Genomic DNA, 25457 nt, shown 5'->3' with positions numbered 1-25457 from the left:
CACTCTCTTGATCTTTCCTAAATCATATGACTAAATCAGTAGACTGTCTTCATGTGAGAGACTAGAGCCTAAGGATTACTGCAATATTTACAAAAGTATATTTACTACTCTTAGGTGGTAAATCTTAGCTTCAAAAGTCCTCCCTTCTGCAACTGAAGATTACTGCATGAGCAGGGAGGTTGGACCAGATGACCCACTGTGGTGCCTTCCAACCTTATCCATTCTGTGATTCTGTGAAATAAGGAAATAAACCTATTGGCAGTTTCAGGCTGTAAACAAAAGAAATGTTGGTGTACATTTCAAAGTAAGCATTCTGTTGAGCAGAAAGCTTGCTCAACAGATTCATAATGGTGCCTACAGAAGTGTCACAATGCTATCACAACAGCATTATGGTTCAGAGGATATCTAATGAAACCTGTGTTCCATTGGAATTGAATTAATTCCACGTTCCAATGGAATTAAACAGTGTTCATGTACACTTGTAACAGTGAAATACACTCAGAATTAAATGTGTAAGTTTTTTTCTATCTAGTCTTTTGACTCAACATTATACATGCTGAATATAGCACTTGTAGATGCTAGATTTAAGATTTACCTGACCAATGCTGTGATACGTTGACTAATGAAGTATTTATGTCATAACAAGCATGTTAGATATATGACCACTCTATATTGTAGATTTTAAGCACTTTAATAGAAGGAATTTAAAAGCACAGTATTTAAATTATAGCCAATTCCAGTCCATTCAATTGGATACAATCCATAGTAAGTTACAATTTATACTTTGTTAGGAAAAGTATCAGACTTATTTTATAATAATAGCCATGCTCCGTGGAAACAAAACTTCACTTAGCAATCTGGGAGAGCTACTAGTAGCAGATATTTGGGAAAGTATATCAGAAGAATCTCTTTTGTTTGTTGTTTAATCTTTCATCTGTCAATCAAGCCCCAGACTCTTAAATAATGCACGGCAGAATATTCACTCTTGCCACGGTAGTCATTATGTTTTAGACACTCCCCCAGTCCCTTTCCCCCCACTCATGCCTTTTCCAGCCTGAGAAGTCTTAGTCTGTTTTGTTAACCTTCTTCTAGAAGCCTTTCTTTACATTTCATCATCCTGTTGCCTTTTTCTTTGCCCTGACTCTGGTGTACAGCTGTGGGATGGGGAGACAGGAGAGCCCTGCAGCAGCTTTGTCAGATGCAGGCACACGGTGACCTTGTGCATGGTGTGATCTCCCTGTCCTCATGTTCCACAGGAGTTCTACATTAAATATCCAACATCTCACTATGGATCATTATCAGTTCTAAGTTCATTACTGTGTACAAAACCTTAGTGGTTTGGGAGGTTATTGGGTTTTAGATGGGGTTGATTTTGGTTTTCTTTCTCCTCTTCTCATGAGCACATTTTTCATGTATTAGGAGTTAATTTAATCTTTGGTGTTTTCCTGGTCAGTTAGTATGAAATGCAGTCCTCTGCAGCCACCTTTCATTTGCATTTTCCTGAATAATACAATGGCCTTTTGAGATTTTTTTTTGTTATATTATTCATCCTCTTTTCTAAATTATTTATAGTATGTTGAAGAGCACCAGCCCAAGCAGTGATCCCTGTGGAACCCACCAGCAAAGTACATTAATTGAGTCAGCTGTTCATTGATCCCTTGTCTTTACCTCAGTGCTTTATCCATGAAAGAATTTCCTCTTGTCCCATGGCAGCTTTGCATTCTTGAAAGCTTCTCCTCAAACACCTTGCTGAAAGCCTTTTGAGCTTTACTTTGTCCCCAAGCTTCTGTTGTTTGTGGATTTGTAAGACTTACCTTCATTTTACACAAACTATGTTAATTTCTACCTAACACAGCAAATTTATCCATTGTTCATTGATTCTTTATTGTTTATTCTTTATTTTGATACCTATGGATTACACCAGTCTGTCAGTCTCACCAGAGTACAGTTCCCAGGATATCCCCATACCATTAAAAAATTTTATTTGTATAATTTATGACACTTTCTACTAATCTGGTGCCAAAGCAATTTTAATCAAGAAGTTATGTGCTTAGCATTAATAGTTCAGCTGTTTCAACCTCGAGTTGCTATAGAACTCCAGGGCAAATACAATCTGGTCTGAATAATTTGTTACCATTAATTTTGACCATTTGTTTTGTAACCTGTTCTACTGATACTGCAGTCTGAGGCAGATCCTCTGAGGCTTTTTTTGCCTAAAGAAAGATCACAGCAGAAAAGTTGCCTCGGCTTCCCCGTGTAGAATATAGATACAGAAAAATTGTTTATCTTATATTAGCCTTCTGAAACTGCATTAATGTGCATGCCTTGGTAATTTGCTCAGGCCAATCTATAAAGTTAAGTGTTTTCCCCAGTGAGAGAAAAATTCTAGAGACCACCACATCTGTTTCAGTCTTCGGGTCCTAAGGGATGAAGTTTCTTTTCCCTTGCAGTTAGCAACATGAAGCAGTGTAACATGGTATCCCCTGGATAATTTCAGGATCAGTTCCCTTGTATGACAGTATATGGAATCAAAGGGGTTTGTGATGACCCTTCCATTTCTGCTCAAAGAACAAAGGGGAAAGTGGGCCACTGTCAGTCACCTCAAAATCCTTCTTTTATCCCAACATTTCAAACACGCATAAACCTGATAGAACATTGTAATGTTGTTCTGTGTTTTCCTTTCTCTTCTTTCCACACATGAACACATTTAAGCATCTTTCTTTATCTTTTTTGTTGCCTGGTAGATGCAAGTAACTGAGAAGCTGCTTTTCCAGTGCTGATCTCCAAAAGGGAGGAGGGATAATCCATGATTCCCAAAGCAGCACTGCCCAGCCTCAGTGCCAGTACCAGGACATGAAGACTAGGGAGGATGCATGACTGTAGAGCAGGAGCCTTTGCATTATAGTGAGTGACAGAAAGCCAGATTTTTTTCCCACCTCCTTACTAGAGTGCTGCGCCCTTTATTGCAATTGCAGACAGAGGCAGCAGATACCTGCATTTTAGCAGCCTCTTCTGCTGGAAAAATACCCTTAGAAGTGTTCCCTTGCTGCCATCGTGTGGTCCAATGAATTGTTTCCTGCAAGTCTGCTGGTGCTAGTGGGAACTGGGGCTCCCCCAGCTTTCTGAAGGCAGAATGGAGATGGGAGATGGGGTCTTAAAGTGAGAACAGGATCATTTACCTCCCCTTGTTTGTGATCTGTTCGGACACAACTTACGATTCTAAATTCAAAATAATTTTTTAGTTTCTAAAGTTCTTAGTTTTGGATTGAAATGAATTCTTTGCTGTGCGTGCTTAATGCTCAGATGCTGATCCTGTTTTTGTTTCTCTGTGTATGAGAATTACTGTTGTGTTGCCATGGATTGTTCTGTGGGACTGTGCTTCCAATTTAAACTGACCTACATGTACAGTAGTGCTGTAAGGACTTTTCTTTTCTTTTGTCTCATTACTGACCACCTACTTTTCTTCCCCATGTCACTGAGATGGGTCTGGGAAATGGCTGGCTTTGCATGGCAGTGGAAGGGAAATATGTGGAAATGCAAGAGTTGCAGATGGTGCAGAGGGCAGGCTTTCCTGGCAATCCTCTTGTACCTTGATTCTCTTACAGCAATTGCAAAATTGATTCCTGATCAATGCGAGAAATTATGCCCAAGATCAGGTTCAAATGAATAGCTGATTTGTCATTTCAGAGTTTCCATTGCATTTTTTTCTATCTATAATTAAACTGCTTCCTAGAATATTCCTGTGAGTAAATTTGGCATCTTAATAAAAGGGAATCTCTCCTAGATATTCAAGACATGATCTTTTTAAGGTGTTTGCATGGGTGTTTGTGTAGTTGCCCATAAAGCATCTCAGGGTTGGGTGTTTTTTTGAGAAAATTTTATGTATCTTTGTAAAACTCAAGCTAAAGCAATGTTGTCTCAAGCTCAAATGGAAAGAAGTGGCTCCTCCCCAAACAAAAATAGAGTTTATGTGTCTGGAGTATTGCAGAATTTTATGTGAAGTATGGAAAGACTGGAAAAAATGTTGGGAAAGGTGAGAAAGAAGCACCAGATGAAGCTGGAGTATGCACAGAATGGCAGTAGTTGGAAAAAACATCCAAAGTGATTCACTCTTAAATCCAAGTGCTGAGCAAGAGCTGCACACAATGCACACTTGCTCTTTCAGTCTGGCTATTCACAGAAACTGGATCCTGTGTCCTGTCTAGCAGTAACTGGCAGATAAACAAGGTTGCACCAAGAGGCCTTTGGTGCCAGTTTTTGGGTTGTTTCTTAACTTTTGGGCAATCCTCTGCATGTCATCAACAAGGAGAAAACACAAGGTGCAAGCCAGTAGTGGATGCAGTGGCACAGTGTGTCTGTACCCTTCGAGCACTTGTATCCCCAGAGGGCTCCTGGTTGTTCCATGTGTTTTACCCAGCCCACCTGCCCTTTGTAGCACAGGTACCCTGAGGTCAAGATGCCCTGCACATCTGCAGCCTGTCACAGAAATGAATGACTTGGGCTTGTTACAAGCCTGTTCCTGTGCTGTGAGTGTCCTGCATTCTCACCTTCCCTCATGGTATCCTGCCATTTGTTTAGCCTCTGGTGTCAGATTTAAAGGTGCCACAGCTGAAGTTTCTGGTTTAGTTTACTCCATTCGCTTGCATGTATTTGCTTGCAATATGAAAGTCCTGCTTAAATTTTCTGTTCATGTTATTTCTTTTGCCAGTGAGCTGGAGGCATTTGTTGAAGACCTGAAGAAGGACTCTGCTGCTTCCAGCAAGGCAGTTACCCTGAAGGACGTTGAGGATGGAGCCTTTCTTTTGCGTCAAGTGGGAGAAGCTGTTGCTACCCTGAAAGGTTTGTACTTTTCCTTTTTACCTTTGTTTCTTTTCTTTTAACCACAGAGAACAGTTTTGCCTTTGATCTGGAGGCATTAACTTCCAGTTCCAAAAAGATTTAAAGCTGGGATTAGGGAGCTTGCTGCATGCCCCTGGAGAGAGATAGACATTGAAGTAATTGACATTCACCCAATGGTCTTTGACTGCCCAGGGCTTTTATCATTTCCTCTTCAGCTTCACGATTGTTTTCTTTGCAGGAGAGTTCCCGACACTGCAGAATAAAATGCGGGCGATCCTGCGGATCGAGGTGGAAGCTGTGAGGTTCCTAAAGGAGGAGCCTCACAAGCTGGACAGCCTCCTGAAACGTGTGCGCAGCATGACCGACGTCCTCACCATGCTCAGGAGGTGAGTCCTTTCTTTCCTTCAAGCTTAAAGGATTTCCTCAAGCAGAGCTGGAAGAGCTTTTGGGTTTGTGTTCTCCCCCTCACCAATGGCAAATCTGAGAAATTCAGCTTGCTTGCAGTATTTATAGACTATTCCTAGAGCCCTGTGAAGGGAAATCAAATTAGCCTTTCCTGTGCTCTGTGCAGTGAGTCCATTCTGACCAACAACCTCAGTCACTGAGATCTTAAAACTGAGACTAGATGCCTCTCAAGTCAGCACTTCCTACTTTGGGAAGTGCCTGGATGAGAAAATTTACAGTGGCAACAGTCCCATATCTGAGCTAATTGACTTCAGATATTTACAGCAGCTGTAAGCTAACAGAAACATTCTCTGACATGGAAAGGCTCATTTCCCGAAGAAATAGAAAAAGAGCATAACTGGAAAAAGGTGTCCCAAACCTTTTGAAAGAATACACTTCAAATTCTTTTTCTCTTCTTTGCAAGAAAGAGAAAAGTTTGCATTAGAGAAAGTTGAAATATTAGATGAAACTTAATGTCCACTAAGTGCCAGTGTTTAGCCATGTTTGTCAGAATATATGAGCAGCAAATGATTGTTGATTTACGTAACTCAGTGGGCACTGGATTTAATTCCTGCTCAAAACTGTCAGTGGTGGTGGTCTCAATTTTAGTTCAATTACAGGAAAATGTAAGTCATGAGCCTGTTGTCACTACCATTATTATAAGGAAGGTAGGGTTGCAAGTGTTTCTATATATCCTGGAGCATATGTAAAACAGATTTGGCAGAACTGGCAGATGGATAAAATGGTTTATGTAACAGGTTTTTTAAGAGCCATCACTTATTTTTCCATGCAGACAAATGTCTATATCCTTTCACATTAGCTTCTTTCCTTAAAAATTATTACAGTTATTTCCTGTCTTGCAAAGAAAAATAGAGCAATAAGCTGTGCATACCAAAGTTTTACCAAAAGTCATTTTTTGCAGCAAAATTGCATATTAAGCCTCATAAAGTCTGTTTCAATAATGGGAAAACTCATGGCATTTGATGGCTTGCAACACCCAGAAGCTCAGACATTTCACAGCTAGCTGCCAGAAATAGTTGCTTCTTTATGTCCTCAGCTCATCCTACCCCACGCTCTTGACAGGAAAGGCCTTTGTGAAGTATCATTTGAGACAGAACTTTCATTTGAAGGCTCTGTTTTGACAATGTGCCAGACTGCTGCCTCTCATTATACATAGCTTCACTTTTCTGTGCTTCTAGTCCAGGAACATCTTGTTTAGCTAGATACATTATATACAGTTTAATCAACTAATTTCCTTTCTCACTCTAAAATTAACCCACTGTAACTCATGGTTTGGTCAGAAGCTGCCAGTACATCACTGAAGGTTTGTACCCACCTTAGAAGGCAAAACCATCTGAATTAGAGTAGCCTCTTTAAAATTCTGAGCCCCTGACTCTTTTTGAGAGCTATAAAATCATACAGCTGAGAGCATCAGGAAAATAAAAACCATCAATTTTGTCGCTGTAGGGGTGAGTGTGACACACAAATAGACACACTCCATTTCAGAAGGCTAACATCCCGTTTATTACAACAACCGGCTGTCTTTTATACAAAGTTTACACTTTCTTAATTGATTACAATTAGTCAACATAACACTGATGGGTGTAAAGCCATCTATGCCTCTGTTTTCCACAAAACTTTTCTAAAAATACTTTTCCCAGCTCAGGTTTCTTCTTGCTTATCTTCTTCTCCTTCTTCTCTTCTTGGTCTCCAGGCCAACGGCCTTGATCAGAGAATATTTCTCAAAAAAAACCCTCCTTCATTAACCCTCTCTAGCCCACAGACCAGCTGTGAGTCCTACTATGCATTTGGATGTAGATGCTTTTTCTTTGCAAGAGTTTATTGTTACACATTGCTCATGACTGGGCTGTGTGCTGACCGTGTGCTGTTGTGTTCCATTTGGCTGGGCAGACATGTTACAGAAGGACTGCTGAGGGGTGTGGATCCATCCCAAGCCGTGCAATACCCTGCTATGGAGAAGTCCACTGCAGCTGACACCCTGAAAAACCCAGAGGAGCACAAGCCCACCCAGGGCCACGCACAGCAGAACCTCACAGCGATGACATCGGAGTCCCAGGTGTCCTCAGTCAAGTCCGAGGTCATTCCCTTCTCAGCCATGACTGTCCATCACGTGCAGAGCTCTCCTGTTGTCATCCACCAGTCCCAGCACTCCTCAGCCCTGGTGAACCATGCCCAGGGCTCTCCCACTGCAGGCAGTCACAGTGAAGGTCACCCCTCAGCCACCCCAGCCCTGCAGGAGCCCACAGCAGGATCCCAGCCCACACAGGTCACACCAGCAGCACAGGTCTCTGTCAATGGCACCACCATGCAAAGCCTTTTCATTGAGGAAATTCACAGTGCAAGTACCAGAAATCGAGCTGTATCAATTGAGGTACGGTGTAATTCTGCTCAACCAGCTGTCCTCTCTTTGGGTCTGAGCTCCCAGTCTCACTCTTGAGGCTGCAGGTGGGACTTTTCAAATGCATTCTGGGGATTTATGTTCTTAACCCCTAATTACACTCTGCTTCTGAAGACATCCTCTGGTTTTGTCCCTGGTCATTTCAGAAGGGTTGGACTAGATGACCTCTAAAGGTCCCTAGAACCCAAACTATTCTATGATTTTAAATGTAACAGAAAAATTACATGTAACCAAAATTAGTAAGAGCGTTTTAAAAATTATCTTTATTGAGAAAAAAATTAGAGTTCTGTTTTAGAAATTTCAGAATACCTTATTTTTAACCAATAGTATATAATTCTCTGGCAACACTTGCATACGTGGATTTCGTTCACTCTTTTACTTCTCCATAATAAGGGATATGGAGATTTAAAGTGAAAGAGTGTCAAGCTCCAGTGGTTTCACACAGAGATATTGAGAAAACCCAGAGGTGAACTGCTGTGTCTTATTATAGACAGACACTTTGATCACTGGTGTGGTGTAGTAAGGCAGAGACCCAGATTTAAATTTTGCCTTTGTTCCTTTAGTGAGCAGTGGCCACTGTCAGTCTGGCATGTGTTTGTGCCAAATCCAGCACAATACAAGTCAGAACAGTGTGCAGTTACTGTTCATGTATTTCCTTTAGTTACTGACTAGAATTGAAAGAATCTATCCATACTGACCTATAATGTTTACACATGGAATTTATTTTTAAGTAAGTGATCACAATGGAAATCAGAAAAATAAATACCTGCTTTACTGGTTTTGTCTAGAAAGCTGAAAAGAAGTGGGAAGAGAAAAGACAAAACCTTGATCATTATAATGGAAAGGAATTTGAAAAGCTCCTGGAAGAGGCCCAGGCCAATATAATGAAGTCCATTCCTAACCTGGAGATGCCTCCCCAGCCAGCAGCCCTGCCTAAAGGGGATGCAGCAGAAAAGCTGGAAGTCTCAGGTAAGGTTTGCTAGAGTAAATGGGCTAAAGAACTGTGGATCTGCAAAGGAGAGGTTATTTTTCCAACTTTCTAGAATGTTTTCAGTTTACAGATTGCTGTGATCTTGAGGAAGGACAAAACAATCTCTGAATACACAAAAATATGCTTTAAAAAGCGAGAATAACTTGCTGTGTGTGGATAGAACAGGAGTAAAAGCTGGCACTTGCAAGCAGGAAGAGCCAGGTTAGGCATTAGGAAAAAACCTCATAAAGATAAGGAAAATGAAGCACTGAAGCTCCATGAGGCAATGAGGAGGCTGCAAAGTCTCCATTACTAGACAGAATGGTTTAGACGAACAGTGAACTGGAATTATATAGGTAGAGCTACTTTGTGGTAGCAACATGGTGAGGTGTTCTTCCACTCCTATAAATCCATGTCTGAATTTATTCAAAATCCAAGGAGCAAAGAAGATGTCACAGCCAAACCTTGGATGTATCCCATTAGCCAAACACACATCAGCTGTAAAATTCTTACCCTGCTACACGTGCAGGTCCATCCAGCTCAGTCTCTGACAGGCAATTGGAGACACTGTATGTGGGGAGCACAGAACCTGGCTGCCTTCTGCAGCCTGCTAGTAGTCTTCCAGCACCCCCATGTTAAAGGGAATATCCAAATCTCCTCCTTTTCATATCCCTTACGGAACTTTTATCCAGCAATTCTTCTATAATTGCTTATACAATTTGCATCCTCTTGCTGTGGCAGCAAGCTCCCATTTTGTGAAGGAGCTTTCCTTCATCTCTTTTAAACTGATATCTCACCAGCTTCACTGAGTTCCCCATAGTTCTAATAGTCTCCAATTTGTCCAACAACAGCTCTTCATTTCCTTTATAAAACTGTGAAGGCAGTGGATAAACCTTTATAATCTCTTGGAGCTCTCCTGGAGTCTGCCCCACAGATTCAAACTGTGAACTTCCAGCCTTACTGGTCCTTCTACCCAGGCCAGCTGCTCCCTCCCCAGGCTACATTCAGTTACCCTTGTTTAACTCCACTTTGTCCTTCTGGAGCTGTGGAGGTCAGAGCTGCATGCTACACTCAAGGGGTTGGCATGCCAGCATAGTAAAAAGCTGAAAAACAATGCCCTAGGGGTTATGTAGACAAATTCATATAGAATTTTGGAGTGTTTTCAGATCCTTCATTTTGTTCTGGATGTACCTTTGATATTGCCAGGTTTTGGCTTCTTGGATGTTTTGCAACATACATGTTTAAAATAAATTCTGTTGAACCTCATAAAATAATTTTAGAATTCTGGCACCCTTCAGTGAGATTACTGGCTATCAACACAATTAGCTTGTATAATGTGTGGCATAAATAGAAGAAGTCAGTGAAAATAAGTACCATATGGGTGCAGTGAGCTGTGACATCTTAAAAAGTGCAGAGCACAGTAACTGAGAAGTTTTGTAAGTCACATAGTTAACTAATCCACTTCTAGAATACAGTTTTGCACAGTGTGCAGCCAGCAGATTTAAGAACAAGTTTGATGAGATTGAGACATTTGCCTTCTGTTGTGCATAATGAATCCTGCAATAGTAACATAAATACAAGAACAGCAAAACTTTTCCTTAATATCTGATTAAATATCTCACATACCACTCAGCTCTTCTATGACTGAGGATGAAAAGCTCAGTACCAGTCTGCTGTAGACTTGGAAACTGAGCATAAGAGAAGACAGACCACCTACCTACTAATACAATACATAAAAAATTTTGGCCATAAATAAGCAGAGCCCTCTGTTGGCTCAGCTGCAGAGCCCAGGTAGATCATGTTGCCAGATTGTGTTGTCTCATCCATTCTCCCCACAGAACCTCTCCCAGTGAAGAAACTCTTTTTTCTCCCCTCTGCAATGGACAAAGCAAAATAAAATTACACACTTCACACAGTTCTTCATATGACTCTGTAAATATTTCTTTAATGTCTTGACTCTAACTCATCTTTGTATCAAGATTGTTCTATGAAAAATGTGATTTTTTTCTAACATGTACATTAGAAATTGGTCTCCTTCATCTCTCTCTGTGCCATGTGAGAATGCCCTGATTTTTGCAAGTGATGAGTGATCAGTAACTTCCATTAAAGAGAGTTTATCTGACTGCAGAGCTTGCTCAAGGCAGGCATTATTATTTTGAAACCTTTTGGATTAATTTTGGTACAAGTAGAAGTCTGTATGGTGGCAGCATTTATTCCCATCTGTCTGTGCCTGTTGAAAAATGCTGCAATTTAGTGAAACAGCTGGCAGCAAACAACTCCCATTTTGTTCAGAGAAGTGCTGAGCCCTTTGGCACCAAAGAAGGTTCCATAATGTGTAGGTTTTGTTCATGGGCAGTCTCAGGCTTAGTGAGTTAAATTTGTTCATTTACTCCTTCTTCTTTAAATATGCTAGAAGAAAAAAAAAAAAACAGAATAAGATCTTCCCTGCAAGTTTTTTCCTCTAAAGTTTATTTTTTTTCCTTCCCATTTATATTGGGGAAATACAATTGTTTAGTAAATAAAATAGAAATCCATCTTTGAAGGTTTATGACCAGCCTAGAGTCACTGCAGTGACTATGAGCAAGCCCCATCACAACCTCTCCTTAATGACTCCAGTTAAGGGATGTGAGAGGGATTAGCCTTCAATACCCAGTGCAACTGCCACACTCAATGACAGCATTTCTTGCCTGTGTTTTTATCTCCCATTTTGAAGATGGAGATGGATGAGTGTCTCAGAGATGTGAATGAGATGGTAGGAATCGTGTTTTCTTTGTGCCCTCCCTCCTCTCTCATCCAACCTTACTCTCATTAAGTGGGAGAAAAACTTGCAAATTCTTGCAATCAGAGTCACTACCAGTTTGAGGGTAATGGGTTGTGCCCATTAAAAGGAGTAGGGATTTGCAAAGGCCCTACATCATAGTCTGCTAAACACCATCTTAGAGAATTACTTTGATTTTACAGCAGAAATAAATCTGATGTAATTAAAAACTGACTGGTGTGTATTGACCAAAGAAGTGGTCTAATGTGAAGTGCAGCTGAAAATTCACTCTTCTTCCAATCCTGCAAGTGAGTGCCAGATAACCAGGGAGGGAGATAATACAACTGAACATTTCTTTAAGCTTAAGCAGCTTCAAAGAACATTTGAGCTAAGAAGGAAACAAAGATGAGACCGGGTCAGACCAGGGCTCCATCCAGTCCCCAGGCCAGCTGGAGTGTTGGAGGAGCCTGACAGAGCCCCAGGAATGGGCAGTTATGCAATAATTTGCCCAGAGGGAACATTTAGCCCTAAACAGCTGGGTAATCCCAAAAGCAGGATGTTTTATCTTTCTGGATTATATTTATTCCAGCTGTTTATATAACACTGAGTAGCTGCAGAAAGGTTGTTCTTTTGCTCTTGGAAACAAACACTGTAAACAGCAGTGTGAAAATAGTGGCTGCTGCCATATTTATGATGCTTAGCCTGTAACCAGAAACACACAGGGATGTTGGAAATAATGCTGTCCTGGGACAGTGGGGAGGAGGAAGTGGCAGCTGGTGGGGAAGGATCCTCAGGGGCAATGCCAGTTTGAAACTGGTCTTCTCTAGGAAGACTCTCCTCAGAAAGCAAGGGCTGGCTCTGCCCTTTGCATTTGGTATTTGAATCTTCTTGGCTTAGAATAGTATGTATAGGGCTCTTACATGGTAATTCAAAGGCAAAACTGTACCTTCCTGGAATTACAGAAAGTTAAGTGAAAATAAATGCTCCCTAAGAAGAGGAGCAAGTGCAGTTACCTCTGGTGACCCCCTGCCCTTCCCAGAGATGAGAGGACTTACTGAAATGCAGAAGTGACATCTCTAGAGTACTGCTTACATTTTCACTCAGCCTTTGTGTGAAGTTAGCTAGTTGTGTCCAACTATGACATGGACAGATCTCTTCAGCTCCTTGCACCTTGCCAGCAGCACCTCCCAGGCAGAGCAGAAACTGTGCTGGTTGCTTCAGAATTGCTGAGAACAGTGAGAAGCCTCCAGGCTGGTGTCTCACTTGTATCCATGTCAGCGGCCTTGCTCCCAAAGGAGACCGAGGGGCACTGTCTGTAGGCAGTCCAGACATTACATGCTGCTTCACTCGTGTGCTCTCTATCCCACTTGTACACCCATGGCTGACACCCAGATACAGTGGCCTGCAGGACAGCAGCTTTGCTGAAAATTTCTAGTGAAGTGATCCAGTTTCTCTGTACAAGTACAGCACTGTTTGCTTTCATTTGAGGCTGTTACACTGGAATACCAAATGTGTTTCTGCTCATATGTTCAGCAGCAGGACCTTTTAATACTTTTTTTCCTTTGCAGTTGAGGCAGGCATGCATGCAAATACTATTTTCCTCTCCTTCATCTATGCTTACTTTGTGCTGCTCTGTTTGCCTGCAGAGGAAGCTCCTGATGGAGAGCAGGACAATGACAAGCTGACCAAGTCTCCACCTCCTCCACCTCCACGGCGCAGTTACCTGCCAGGGTCAGGACTGACCACAACGAGATCAGGAGACGTCATCTACACGGCCAGGAAAGAGCCTGCTGCTCTCAAGGTTCAGTGATTCATACTCTAGGCAGTCAGATCCTTCCTGATGAGATGCTGGCAAAGAGACAAGACACAGGCTTGGGCCTATAAACCACAAAATAAGCTGAGGCAGAGCTGTGTCCTGGAGAGCTACTGAAACTGCTCACCAGGATGCACTTCTGTTAGGCCAAATGAGCAAGTAAGATTTGATCAGTTCTATTTACAGGAGTCTTGCCGTTCTTATCTCCTAGCAATGCAGCAGGGAAGTCACAGGCTGCTTTCATTTAGAGTGGTAAGAAGATTAAAAATAAAAAAAAAGAAGCATGCCTTAAACAGATGGGGAAGATCAGGTCAGATTTGAGAGTGTTTTTACAGAAATATTGCAAATTAGTTTCTTTGGGCTTGTTTTCCCCATCTGTTCTGGGGAAGAAAGTGGAGGGAAGTCCAATTTAGGAAGCTTTTAAATCTGTGAACATATAATTACATCAGCAGTATTGGTTGCTTTTGAACTGTTTAAGAAGCAGGAAGAGGGACCTTGCAAGAGGGGAGTTGCAGTAGTGTTGAACTTTTGGTGTTTACTTTGGAGGGTTCAACTGTTGTTATCTGTCTGTGCTTTCTCCTCCCCTTGTAGGAATGCAGTGAAGATGCTGGGCAAATGGCACAATCCAAAGCCCCTAAAGAGGACCAGGCACTGTCTCGGAGCACAGGGCATACTGTAGCACCAGCTGCAAAAGATGAGGAGGAAGAGGAAGGAGATAAAATAATGGCAGAATTACAGGTATGCCTTTTGGGTTGCACATGAGGACACCTGTGCCCAATATCACTTCTAGAGCCTCAGTGCAATTTCTAGCTCTAGAACATGAGGGAAAGTAGGTCTGCTAGCCTCACCCAGTACCATTTGTTGCACTGAGTGGTACACTTTCTGGGAAGTACTATCAAATTTTGTTCAAGAGGTCTGGAGCCGAGAGAGTGGCCAAGAATGCAGTGGCTGCCACTGGAGAAGCCTGCACATGCAGATGGGACAAGTAGAACATTGGTGTGCATTCCATGTGGTTGTCCCTGGCCTAGCATTTCTCACCTAGCACCAGACTGGCAAGGTGCTGAGAGCCTCTGTCATCTGTGCTAACTTTGATGGGAGCAGAGAATAACTGGGTCTGCTCCTGGTGGGCTGTGCTATGGTCCAAAGTTCCCCAGAATGTCTGAACACTGAGACATTGTCCATTCCCTGTGGTGTAGCTGGTACACCCCTCTGCCAGTGGCATAGAAGGGTGCTCTCTTGCTGGTCCTTCACTTGGCATCACATACGACTTTAGTTCACTTTAGTGATGGCAATGCTGCAGTAAATGCCAACTATTCCAGCTACCATCAGTGAGCTCCAGCTTCCCAGAGCACCCTCTGCCCTCTTCCATGCCCACATGAAGAAAGGAGAGGTGGATCACCTAAACAGGCTATGACTTCTGGTATTTTAGAGCACTATCACAACATGAGATGATCCCTGCTGCCCACCTGCCAACAGGTGGGCTTGGTGCTGCCCAGGGAGCATTTGGAGCAGGGCAGACGTGGGCACTGAGCTGTAGCTGTTATGTCTGAAGGGTGCACCCAGCTCCACTGCTCAGCTCTCACCCACCAGTGCTGGTTTGCAGGAGTGACAGCAGAAGTTCTCCCTTATCCCCCCTCCATGTGCTGATGACCAGTGAGACAGGAGAGCTGGGGACACAGAAGCTGTCACAGCATCTCTGTCTCTAGGAAAGCAACCTCTGCCTTGCAGCTGGGGACAGTGAAGTGGAGGTTAAGGTATGGAAAAGGGGGCTGAGGGCAGCTAAGGAGGAGAAATAGGCATGGTTACTCAACAAGGAGTGGGTGTTTAAATGCTAGCTTTGGGGGATAGCAATACTCATTTTAAACCAATACCAAATGCAAGGTATATTTTAGAAGCTTAACAGAGTACCGTGTTTTAGAAGGGGCAAGTTGCCTGATCTAAGAACTACAGGCTCATTAATTTGATGTCAGTCATAGGCAGAAGGATGGAAAATGAGATATGGAATTCAATCATTGAAGAACTAAAGGACAGATATAAGCAGTTATGCCAGTGAGCACAATGTAATGGAACAGAGAGAGCTGTCAAAGGAAACACTCTGATCAAGTAACAGGTTTGAGTGCTAAAAACTGGATTGTATACCTATAAACGTTTTAGTAAGGCATTTGATCAAACATCACAGAACATTCCCATAAAAATGTGGCATCTCAGAGTATACAAAAAAAACCAAAAAACAACCTATTGCAGCATAATTGAGACTTGTCTGGTTTTGAAATCACTGATCTTGATGCAGGTGTTTATAGACAAGTCTCAGGCAACAGGCCCAGTGTCTCTCTGTGTTTTCATCAAAGGCCTGGAAATACGTTTAAAATCTTATTGTCTAAATCATCTTAATTCAGATCAGTGAAGTATGACAGCAGAGACATGATAGCAGTCACTTAATGGTCATAATGCTCTGCTGAACTAAAAAGTCCACATGAAGAACAACAACATATAGGCCAGGCCACAACTTCACGTCTTGCAAAGAAACAGGAGCTGCAGTAACAAGTTGACAGGAGCTCCCAGGTCAGTGCTGTTGCCACAAAATTGTGTCTGCTTTGGGTGTAGATGTGAAAACGTGGAATGTTTTTATGTCTGTGTACAGGATCAGTGAGATCCACACTGTGCTGCTGCATCCATGACTGAGTATCCATTTGTCTCCCATTTGAAAAGCCTGTTAAGAACATGAAGGTTCAAAAGAAACTTGAGTGCAATGTGAAGATTTTTAATGTAGCAGGAAAAGGCATTATAATACTCAGTGGCTGTAGCACAAACTATTTGGACACTTACAGATATTTCAGAGCAAAGGTGATAAAAAATACCAAAGAGAAATAGCTTTTTTGACACTTAATGCCTGAAGGACTTTGAAGATGCTTAACTCAAACCCACATCACTGGTCTTACAAATGGGTAAGTTGGGGAAAAATCCATATCCTCTATTGTGAGGAGCAAGACTATTTTTTCTGTTAGTTTCAAGTCATCTTAGGTACTCTGGTCTATTAACAAATACAAATAGGATGTAATGGAAAACCAGAAGGAAGTCTACATCCTGACTTTTTGTACTGGAGTTTTTTGTTGTCTTTACTTTTCTGATTTTGCATAAACATGCAATACATATGAAGAATACAGTATTTAAAAAACAGACCTGATTCTAATCTGTAATCAGGCCTATTAATTTCATGAGTTGTTGGGAATCAAATAATTTCCCTAATGTAGGGTATAAAAATATAATCTTACTGCATGTCACAGTGTGACTCCTGTGAGCACTCCTCTCTCCTTGCTGTGTCCTCCCTGCACATCTCACTGAGAGCAGGCCATGTGCCATAGAGGCTACAGAAATTCTGGTGAGGCACATTTGCTGCCTGCACTGCAGGCACTGGGGATGGTGGCAGTGATAGTTTTCCTCCTCCAGATCTGGGAGCCAGCTGGATAGAGAAACGCAAAGGAAATGAAAGGAGGATAGCAAAATAAATGGCTGAAAATCTGGGCCATGCCCTGGGGGATGCATGGTAGGAGGCCAGAGACCACAAACCCATAGGTTGGGAGAGTCACTTTATGACTCATTATCAAAGACTGTGACAAAGGCACATCTCCACGTTTAAAGTTTTAATAACAGTTTGTGTGGGAGAAGTGGAGTTAGGTAACTCTTGCAGGATTATCACCCACAAGAAAATAGATGCTGTCACAAGCCCCAAGTTTGCCATGGGCTTCTTGCTTGAGTTTGGATAGTCTGTAGCACCTCTGTGGGTCTCCATCATCTGAAAATTCAGAAATCAAGCTTGTCCTCCTTACAGGGAGCACTGAGGTCAGCATGGTGTTGGAGTCTTAACAGGCTGGAAGAGATGCCTTGGTTCTCTTAATCTGCTAGTCCGAAATCTCTATTACTATCTCATGAGCTTGTAGAAATCATTGTTGAGCTATGACAGTTAGAAACAAGTGCTCTCTTTGTAGTTGGTCCTCTCCAGATATTTCTGTGTAAAAGTGCTTGGTCTCCTGATAACCTGCAGTATTTATTTCCTAGGCTTTCCAGAAGTGCTCTTTTATGGATGTAAACTCAAACAGTCATGCTGAACAGTCCAGAAATGATACACATGTTAAAGACATAAGGCCTGGGACTTTAATGCATCACAAGGAAAAGAAGGTAACAAGTGGCAATTGTAGACATGCCACCCGGTCTTGGCATAACCTTCTTTCCTTCAAAACTAATCTTATATCCTGCGTCCTGTTCTCTTTAACCCCCACCCACCACTGCCCAGCCGTTTCCTTCCTGTCATCTCCCTATGGCTCAGAAACACTCATATGGAATTCTGAATTAAACTACATTATGTGTCTCATTAGCAATTGTACAATGGTTGCATGAAGTTTTATGATCCTGTGAAATCAAAACAGGATCCATCAGTTTCTGTCAGAGATGCTCATACTACTCAGAACATCCTTCCCCTGCTGTTCTGGTGAGGGATGGTGAAGCATCTTTCCTAAGTTTGAGGGGAGTTAATGGTTCCTCTCAGTCTCTAGAGCCAATTTGAGAATTTGTACTTTATTTTGTTTCATTTTTTTGGTTCCAGAAATAGTTGTTAGATATTCAGAAATCCCATTCAATTTATTGGATGAGAGAATCAAAGTGAATGGGAGGAATTTGTCCTTATGCTGAAAGTTAATGCCCAAAATTCAGTCATGGGACTGAGAAGAGGTGCCGTGTGTCTGGGGCTGTAGGCAGGTCAAGGTTAAATTTCACAGCCGTGCCTGGACTGGAGTTGCCAATTGAGTTGGTTTGACTTAGCAGGCAGCCAGTGTGCAGGACAAGAAAAGGACAAGTATTTCTGCCCTTGCAGACCTCTTTTTTATGTTTAATAGTAATGAGTTGCATCACTGCTGGTGTTAGGGGGTTGTGCAGGCATGACAACCTGTCACCCAAATGCCAGTTTGCAATGAAGGTGGGTATGGTGGGGAAGGAAACACAGCTCTTCAGCAAAGGATTTCAACCTTCTTGTGCATTCTGTGTGTGTATGCAAATGCTGCCAGGTCAGAGCACTGCATTTAAGGACTTGCGTTGGAGCTGCCCAAACAGCAGTTCTGGTCTAAAGCTGCAAACAGCTGGTTGGGTGAGGGTACAGCTTCATGGGTACGAGGGAAAAAGGAAAAACTCTTCTGCGTGTATGACAGTGTTATAGAGGAAAAAAACGTGTGCGTTCATCCACATTACTGCTGTTGTCAGAAGGAGGAGATCATATTGTTACATGAATTCCTGGGTCGTCACTCAGGACACTGCACATCCTGTAGCATAAACATTTCTTTGAAAGGTGCTGCCAAGTAATTGCCATAAACTGATATTTATTTGAATAACACAGACTCCAGGAAATTAAGATTAATGAGATCTGTTTTTGTAATCTGACGTGACAAAGTGTTTATTGGCTTTAAATATGGAACATTATGGTCACGATAAAATCATTGAGGAAATGAGTTTTGTTGTGGTTTTATTTTTTTTAGTAGAAAAACAGAAGTTCCTAAAATGAGATATATTGTACAAGGACACTACGAGGTGTTTCACTGGCGCTTGGAACTAGAAGTGGAACTTGCTAAAAAAAGATACAGCCAGCATATCCAGAGGCAACAAGTGCCATTAAGTGACTGGGCCTAATTCTGGGGGGTCTGACATGTCATGGGTCTGGGAGGCACTGAGCAAGTCAGGGCCTGAGGGGATCACAAGCCCTGGTGTTTGGTTCCCAAAGTGCCTCTCAGCAGGACTTCAGGCAGGCCTTGCTGCTGTCCTGGTTTTTATGAGAGCTTCTCCTAATTTAGAAATATGAGGGATGTCAAGGTATCCATGGAGCAGCTGCTCAGCCTTGTTACTGCCCAACCAGCCTTTATGGAGGTCACTGTGACTCTGGTGTATGAATGACTTTCTTGCTTCTGTGTTTTGATTGTGAGTAAAGTTTTCTGTGTAAAATCCAATAGTACATAAGAAAATATCACATAAGGTGTAGAAACTATACCTGGTGAGCCTCCACATGCCTGGGGCGTGCCTGCACGGCCAGCCTGGGGATGTCTGTGCCATCACTCCTCCATCTCAGCGGGGAGAGCAGTGCTCCTGACTGTTCTGCACGTCTTGATGCTCACATGAGTGTAATCTGTCCTTGTGGTGTGTTAGGACTCAGCTTCCAGTCTCAAGCAGGCAATGTCAGCATTACTGCTTTTGATTCACTGCCTTCAGGCACTCGAGGCCAGATTACTTTCCTTCTTGGTGAGCTGTCTTTTGACTGTAGATTTCTCTCTTATCCATGGTCCTGGTGTCTCCTCAGGTCAGTCCTTCACCCTGATGATTGGTGTTTCTCCTGAGTTGTCACTAGCACTTAAACCAAACCCCAGAGAAAAGCCTGGTATGAAACAGCATTTTCAGGGATTCTCACTTGCAAACAAAGAAAAAAGTCCCCCTGAAGTTTCATTGCTGAGAATAAACATACTTCTTTTGAGCCAGTGGATGAGCTCTCTGTTTGGTGTTCGGCATTTCTGCTGTAAGTGAATGTAGCTCAGTGTTTCATTCTGCACTTCCACAGGCACCACAGGGTGCCACTGGTAATTCTGATGGAATATTTCTAACCTGCAGCAAGATTTTAGAAATGCTCAGACTGTAATGATACTAATTGTGATGGAGCAGCACTGCTCAGGTGTGACCTTCTGCTCATTAGAAGGAGCAAAATGCAACTTGAAAATCAGCTTTTACTGGTATAAAACTTCCTTTTGAGGCAAGCCAGACTCGCTGTCAGCCCTTCCACATCAGCCTCCCTTTGATGTGTCCCAGCAGAATACTGTGAGACTTTCAGCTTCAATCTTATAAAAACATGGGGGGATGGGGGAGGGGTTTAGCAGGAAAGTGAAGAGGTCATGGAGCACTGTGTTGGAAATATGGTAATTAATGTGCTTATGCATATTCTGGAGGCCTTGTTAAAACAAGGTGACATCCCATCCTGACCTAATGCATAGCACAAAGCAGTAACATCATGCACTGTTCTGCCAGAATTTCGAATTTTGCCCCGAAGAAAGACAGGAATCAGATGACAGCTTGAGCCATGTCTCTGCAGCAGTAAATGGAGTGGTGAGTTCACGAGGTCTGCGCTTCCCCTCAGATTAATCTTGGGGGAACAAAAAAAGTCCTGTAAAGATAAAAGCCCTGAATAACTAAGTAATCCAACTTTCCCCCTTAGGTGTATGGGGCTACAACAGGATCTCCCACAGATAGTGACCATCCTAAAGAGAAGAGGGAAGGGAGAACTGAAGAAGAATTGGGTTCTGATTCATCCAGTACAGCTGACAGTAAAATTGGCTTTTCAATGAATGGCAGTCCTACATTTAGCAAGGGTTTGTTTGTAGACAGTACAGACTATTCTAACAAAAACCTTCAGAATATGAGCGCAAACCTGTCTGGTGTCAGTTTGCCAGAGGAGGACAAACGAAGAGGGGCTCAAGATATCTTAGGATCACATTTTCCAGCCATTGAGACTGGAAAACAAAAGCCAAACTACAGACTGTCAAGAGATGCTCACCAGGGCGTGCCACAGGGTGAAGCCTTGCAGAGCACGGGCAAGCACATCCCCATCAGCAGCGTTGCCCCTCTCCTGAGGCACACGCAGGAGCCTGAGGGGCCTCAGCATTTCTTGCAGGAGCAAGAAGTTTCTGCAGGCAACTACAGTCAGGTTATGCTGAGACCCAAAGTGTCCAGAGCAAACAGCATTGAAGAGACAGACTCTCCAGCCAGCTCTCCAAGTGAAGACAACCCACCCACAGAAAACATTGCCTTCATGATTACTAAAACAGCCGTGCAGGTGCTCTCGAGTGGGGAAGTTCACGACATAGTCAGCCGGAAAGGAGGAGATGTGCAGACAGTCAACATCGACGGCAGGAAGGATGTGCCATCAGAGAAGGGCATCCCTGAGAACACAGACAGCGAAGAGCCCGTGGTGTGTCTGGACAAAAAGCCTGTCATCATCATTTTTGATGAGCCAATGGATATTAGGTCAGCGTACAAACGGCTTTCTACAATTTTTGAGGAATGTGATGAGGAATTGGAAAAAATGATGACAGATGAAAAGATAGAAGAAGAGGAGGAGGAGGAAGAAAATGAAGCACATGAAGTCTCTGAGAGGCAGAAGGAAGAGTCACCAGTAGCTAATGACAGAAAAGCAACCACAGAGGATTCTGCAGCTCATAGTCCCCAGGGGCCGTACCTATTTAACCTTCAGTCTGACTCTGCAGAAAGCAGACCTCCTGCAGAGGAGGAAAGCAGAAAGACAAATTTTAACAAATACCGTCAGATCTATGGGCTAAACACAGAAGCAAACTCAGACTCTGCGGATCAGTTGGGAAGCAGGCAGGATTCTAAGAAAAAATTTAAGTTTAAATTCCCTAAAAAGCAGCTGGCCGCTCTGACGCAGGCGATACGGACAGGAACCAAGACTGGGAAGAAGACTCTGCAGGTTGTGGTCTATGAAGAAGAGGAGGAAGATGGGACCCTGAAGCAGCACAAGGAAGCAAAGAGATTCGAAATCACTAGGTCTCAGTCTGAGGAGAGTGATAAAAGTCCTTCTGGGAAGCAAGAGGGACCCTCTGGAGCTGCAGTGTCCCTGTCTAGGACTGATGAAATTCGGCAGAGCACATACAGAACGCTAGACAGCCTTGAGCAGACTATAAAGCAGCTGGAGAACACCATCAGTGAAATGAGTCCAAAACCTATCCCTGAAAACACATACACCTCTGAGGGAAGCACTGTCCCCTTCTCTGCCCAGATAGTACCAGAGACCCCATCCCGAGAGCGTGTAGTGCTGGATGAGAGCCTTGCTGGTGTAGAGCCCCCTGCATCACTCCCAGCCACTTCACGTAAGGTACCTTAGACCGAGAAATCAAACCTCCAGCTGCTTTCTAAAATCTGCAATAATCATCATTAAACAAGAGGGTCTTGTGATTTGTTTGCTTCCTTTCAGGTGGCTTGTTTGGGCTCCCCACGAGGTGTCTAACAGCTAATAGACAGTGGTTTTTGGGGTTTTTTTAATCTGTGCTGCTGATTGGTGATGGGCAAATGCAGGGGAGCTGGGTTGAATAATCTGCTGTGTGAAATGACAAGTGTCACTGACATGAAATCCAGGCTGATCAGTAGCTGAGCAGTTTTTCTCCATTTGATTCTGGAAATTAACACCTGCGGTGTGAAGCTCCTGAACTTTCCCTGCATGTAGTACTGTGGCTTTTTTTTGGCGCATGGTGTGCAGTCCTCTCCTCAAGCACACACCACTGACCACGTCTTCTTGTCTCCCCTCCCTGCCCCTCCACTCGTTCCCACAGGGCTCCAGCGCTGCCTCCCAGACAAGCCGGATGCCAGTCCCCATGGCTTCAAAAACTAGGCAAGGAAGCATGGAGAAATCAGGCAAACAGCACAAGCTGCAGGATCCACGCCAATACAGACAGGTAGTTTTACCCTAAACCCGGTGTTCGGATGGACAATTCATGTTGTTTGTTTATTTAAAAACTCCATTAACTGACTGAGATTATACCAAATATCGGATGCCTGAGGTCTAACTGGACATCCTGGATCCTGGGGGCATGACAGTACTGATCTTTTCACCATGCTTGTGCATGCATGTCTGCAATAAAACACCTGCTGCTTTGTTTGTTTGGTTGGGTTTTGGGTTGTTTGTTTGTTTATTGGGTTTGGCCTTTTTGTTTTTAATTTTTTTTAAACTGTTGTATTCAGCTGTAATTTTAAGATGTCAACTACCTGTTTACTTTCCGTTTGGTTAATGTGGTGGTTCCGTAGGAGAAGTGGGAATGCTTCTGTTCAGAGTGTTTTCAGGAAGGCCTGCACTAACCCGTCGGTGTAGGTGGCAGGGGTGCACATTAACCTGGGGCGTGGGGCTCCCGTTAACAGCGCGCAGCATGGCCGCCCTGTGCCTGCTCTCTAACACACAGGTCACGCCTTCTCACCCAGCTCTCCTGGCTCCTTCTCTATGCACTCTCCAATGGGCACTTCGGGTTTTCTACCAGGTCCAGTCCATGGCTGCAGGACTTAGCTCAGGCCACGCACTGTTAGTTCTGATTCTCTGTAGGGCTGTTTTCCCAGGTCCTGTTGGTTTATCATGTTACCGGCTTTCTGACAAACTGTCTCCTGACATCTTTATTTGCAGGCTAATGGAAGTGCTAAGAAAGCTGGTGGGGACTATAAGGCTACTTCTCCTACCCTACCTGCTTCTAAGATCCCAGCCTTTTCTCCCACTTCTGGGAAAAGCAGCTCAGCACCTGCTTCTAGCGGTGACAGCTCTAACCCTCTTAATCCACCTACTAAAACCTCCATTCCTTCCTCCTCCCTTCTCGCTCCTCAGACAGGTCGCATAACTTACTCTACCTCCCTCATCCCCTCTGTCTCTAACGGTTCCTCCAAGTTTCAGAGCCCCACTTACCCAGGGAAAGGTCACCACCTCTCGTTCTCGCTGCAGACTCAGAATGGCCGACCACCCCCTCCTTCCTCCTCTACCTCCCCCCCCTCCTCTATCTCCCCTCCTTCCCTGAGCCAAGGTATGAAGAGCATCAGGACAATCCACACCCCTAGTTTCAACAGCTACAAGGCACAGAACGGGAATGCCGGCAAGTCCGCCCCATCCACGGTCAAGGAGCCATCCTAAAGGCTAAGCACAGCACACCTGCCAGGTCACCAAGGCTTTTTGTTCACTTGCAAAGAATTCGCAGCCAATATTTTAACCAGGGAATGTAACCATTTTGTTGTATTGCTGGAGGCTTAATACTAATCACGTGCTAAATACTGAATTACTACACTAGATTAGAGTGAAGCTTTTTGGAAAACGGTTGCTGTTGTAATGATAAAAGAGCATTTTCTTTCTATAGGCAGCATCTCTTACAAAAAGTGTGAAGGTGTGTGAGTGAACTTGACTGCGTGTGCACAGCAGTGTACTGAGCATGGGGAATGGTGTATGGTTAAAAATTTACTAAGTTGTTTTGTATAAAGCTATTTTTCATTATGGGGTCTAGAAGTGAACAGAGATATACTAAAGTGTGATTATATTCAACTGTAAAACTGAAACTAAAATATTTTTCTTTTATTTTGGTGTTATTTAGCTTTGTTACAGATTTCTATTTTTGTCAACAAATGTCATGGTTCCTTTCGAGATCTTTTTGCCAAAACATTTTGATACTATTGTAATGTACATTTGAAAGTAGTATGCTGGACAGTAAACCTCTGCACAAGAAACAGAACAAGACTGGTCTTATGTGTGTATGAGGCAACTCAACTTATTGCACTGCCATTCAGATTATATTTAAGAATTTGCCAGACAAGGAAAAAATAAATTGTTTTACACATATAGATAGTTGCTGATTACTTTTTTCTTAGCTAAATCCACCCTTTTTCCTTCAGTTTTATTTTACTGAGACCTGGTAGCCCATTAACGTATTGCATTGTGGATTTTAAAATGTACACTTCAGTACTGTTCTGTATACTGGCAAACTTTTGTACATATCTATAAATATCTATAAATAAATAAATACTGTATGTGGCTGGGCACATAGAGTAGTTTTACCACACCAAAGTTAATTTTTATGCATGCTTAAAATATATATGGGGAAGGGTTGAAAGAGATGGATATCAGTTAAATAGGAGAAAAGCAAGAAACTTGCATAGCTAATGGTTTTGTAAATAAATTTATTTGTATAACACCATAATGTAATATACAGAATTATGATAAGCAAAGATCTTTACAAAAATAAAGGGCTGCATGCTTATCTAGTTGTATTTTGTCACTAGTAACTTTTTGGATGGTCTCAATTGGCTGTTCAGGTGTTTGCCTGAGGGTGTTAAGCCATTAGGAGAAAACTTGACTTTATTTTCCCCAGATTAAGGCCATATGCAGTTATTCATTTCAAAATGGGGTTCTTTCAAACTGCAGTCGATAACAGCTTCTTGCTGCAACTCCCAAGTTAGAAAACCAGCAAGCAAAGAAAAACCTTTGTGTGACTGAATGAGGTATCCACCCTTCCACCTTGAGGTCTTCCTTGTTTTATTTCCCCTTGTGAAAGGGGAAGTTTCCTAGAAGCATCATTCCAAGGCGGTGCCCTTGGATCACATCACATGCAGCTGGAGAATAAGCATTGAGCCATCCCTCAGGAACATCCCCCAGCACAGG

General features: G+C 42.9%; 1 protein-coding gene across 8 annotated transcripts in view; it reads left to right on the top strand.

Moving 5' to 3' along the window:
• Window positions 1-25066, top strand: part of KIAA1217 (KIAA1217 ortholog) — a 334572-nt gene extending 309506 nt beyond the window's left edge. For 3 of the 8 annotated variants that reach the window (XM_088160506.1, XM_088160497.1, XM_014882167.2), the window contains exons 11-20: window positions 4709-4839; window positions 5078-5225; window positions 7195-7675; window positions 8491-8671; window positions 13077-13231; window positions 13835-13981; window positions 17300-17419; window positions 20481-22154; window positions 22609-22731; window positions 23448-25066. In XM_088160506.1, coding sequence (XP_088016632.1) covers window positions 4709-4839; window positions 5078-5225; window positions 7195-7675; window positions 8491-8671; window positions 13077-13231; window positions 13835-13981; window positions 17300-17419; window positions 20481-22154; window positions 22609-22731; window positions 23448-23942 — 3655 coding nt within the window. In that variant the 3' untranslated portion in view covers window positions 23943-25066. Of the gene's footprint in view, window positions 1-4708; window positions 4840-5077; window positions 5226-7194; window positions 7676-8490; window positions 8672-13076; window positions 13232-13834; window positions 13982-17299; window positions 17420-20293; window positions 20372-20480; window positions 22155-22608 lie in introns of all 8 variants that reach the window. The other 5 variants (XM_088160468.1, XM_014882179.2, XM_088160491.1 and 2 more) reach the window with 4 other exon arrangements.
• The last annotated feature ends 391 nt before the right edge of the window (window positions 25067-25457 follow it).

Source organism: Sturnus vulgaris, chromosome 1 (assembly GCF_052056855.1).
Source record: "Sturnus vulgaris isolate bStuVul1 chromosome 1, bStuVul1.hap1, whole genome shotgun sequence".
Classification (NCBI taxonomy): domain Eukaryota; kingdom Metazoa; phylum Chordata; class Aves; order Passeriformes; family Sturnidae; genus Sturnus; species Sturnus vulgaris.
Note: the sequence above shows the minus strand (reverse complement) of the source record. Positions and strands in the feature narration are given on the sequence as shown.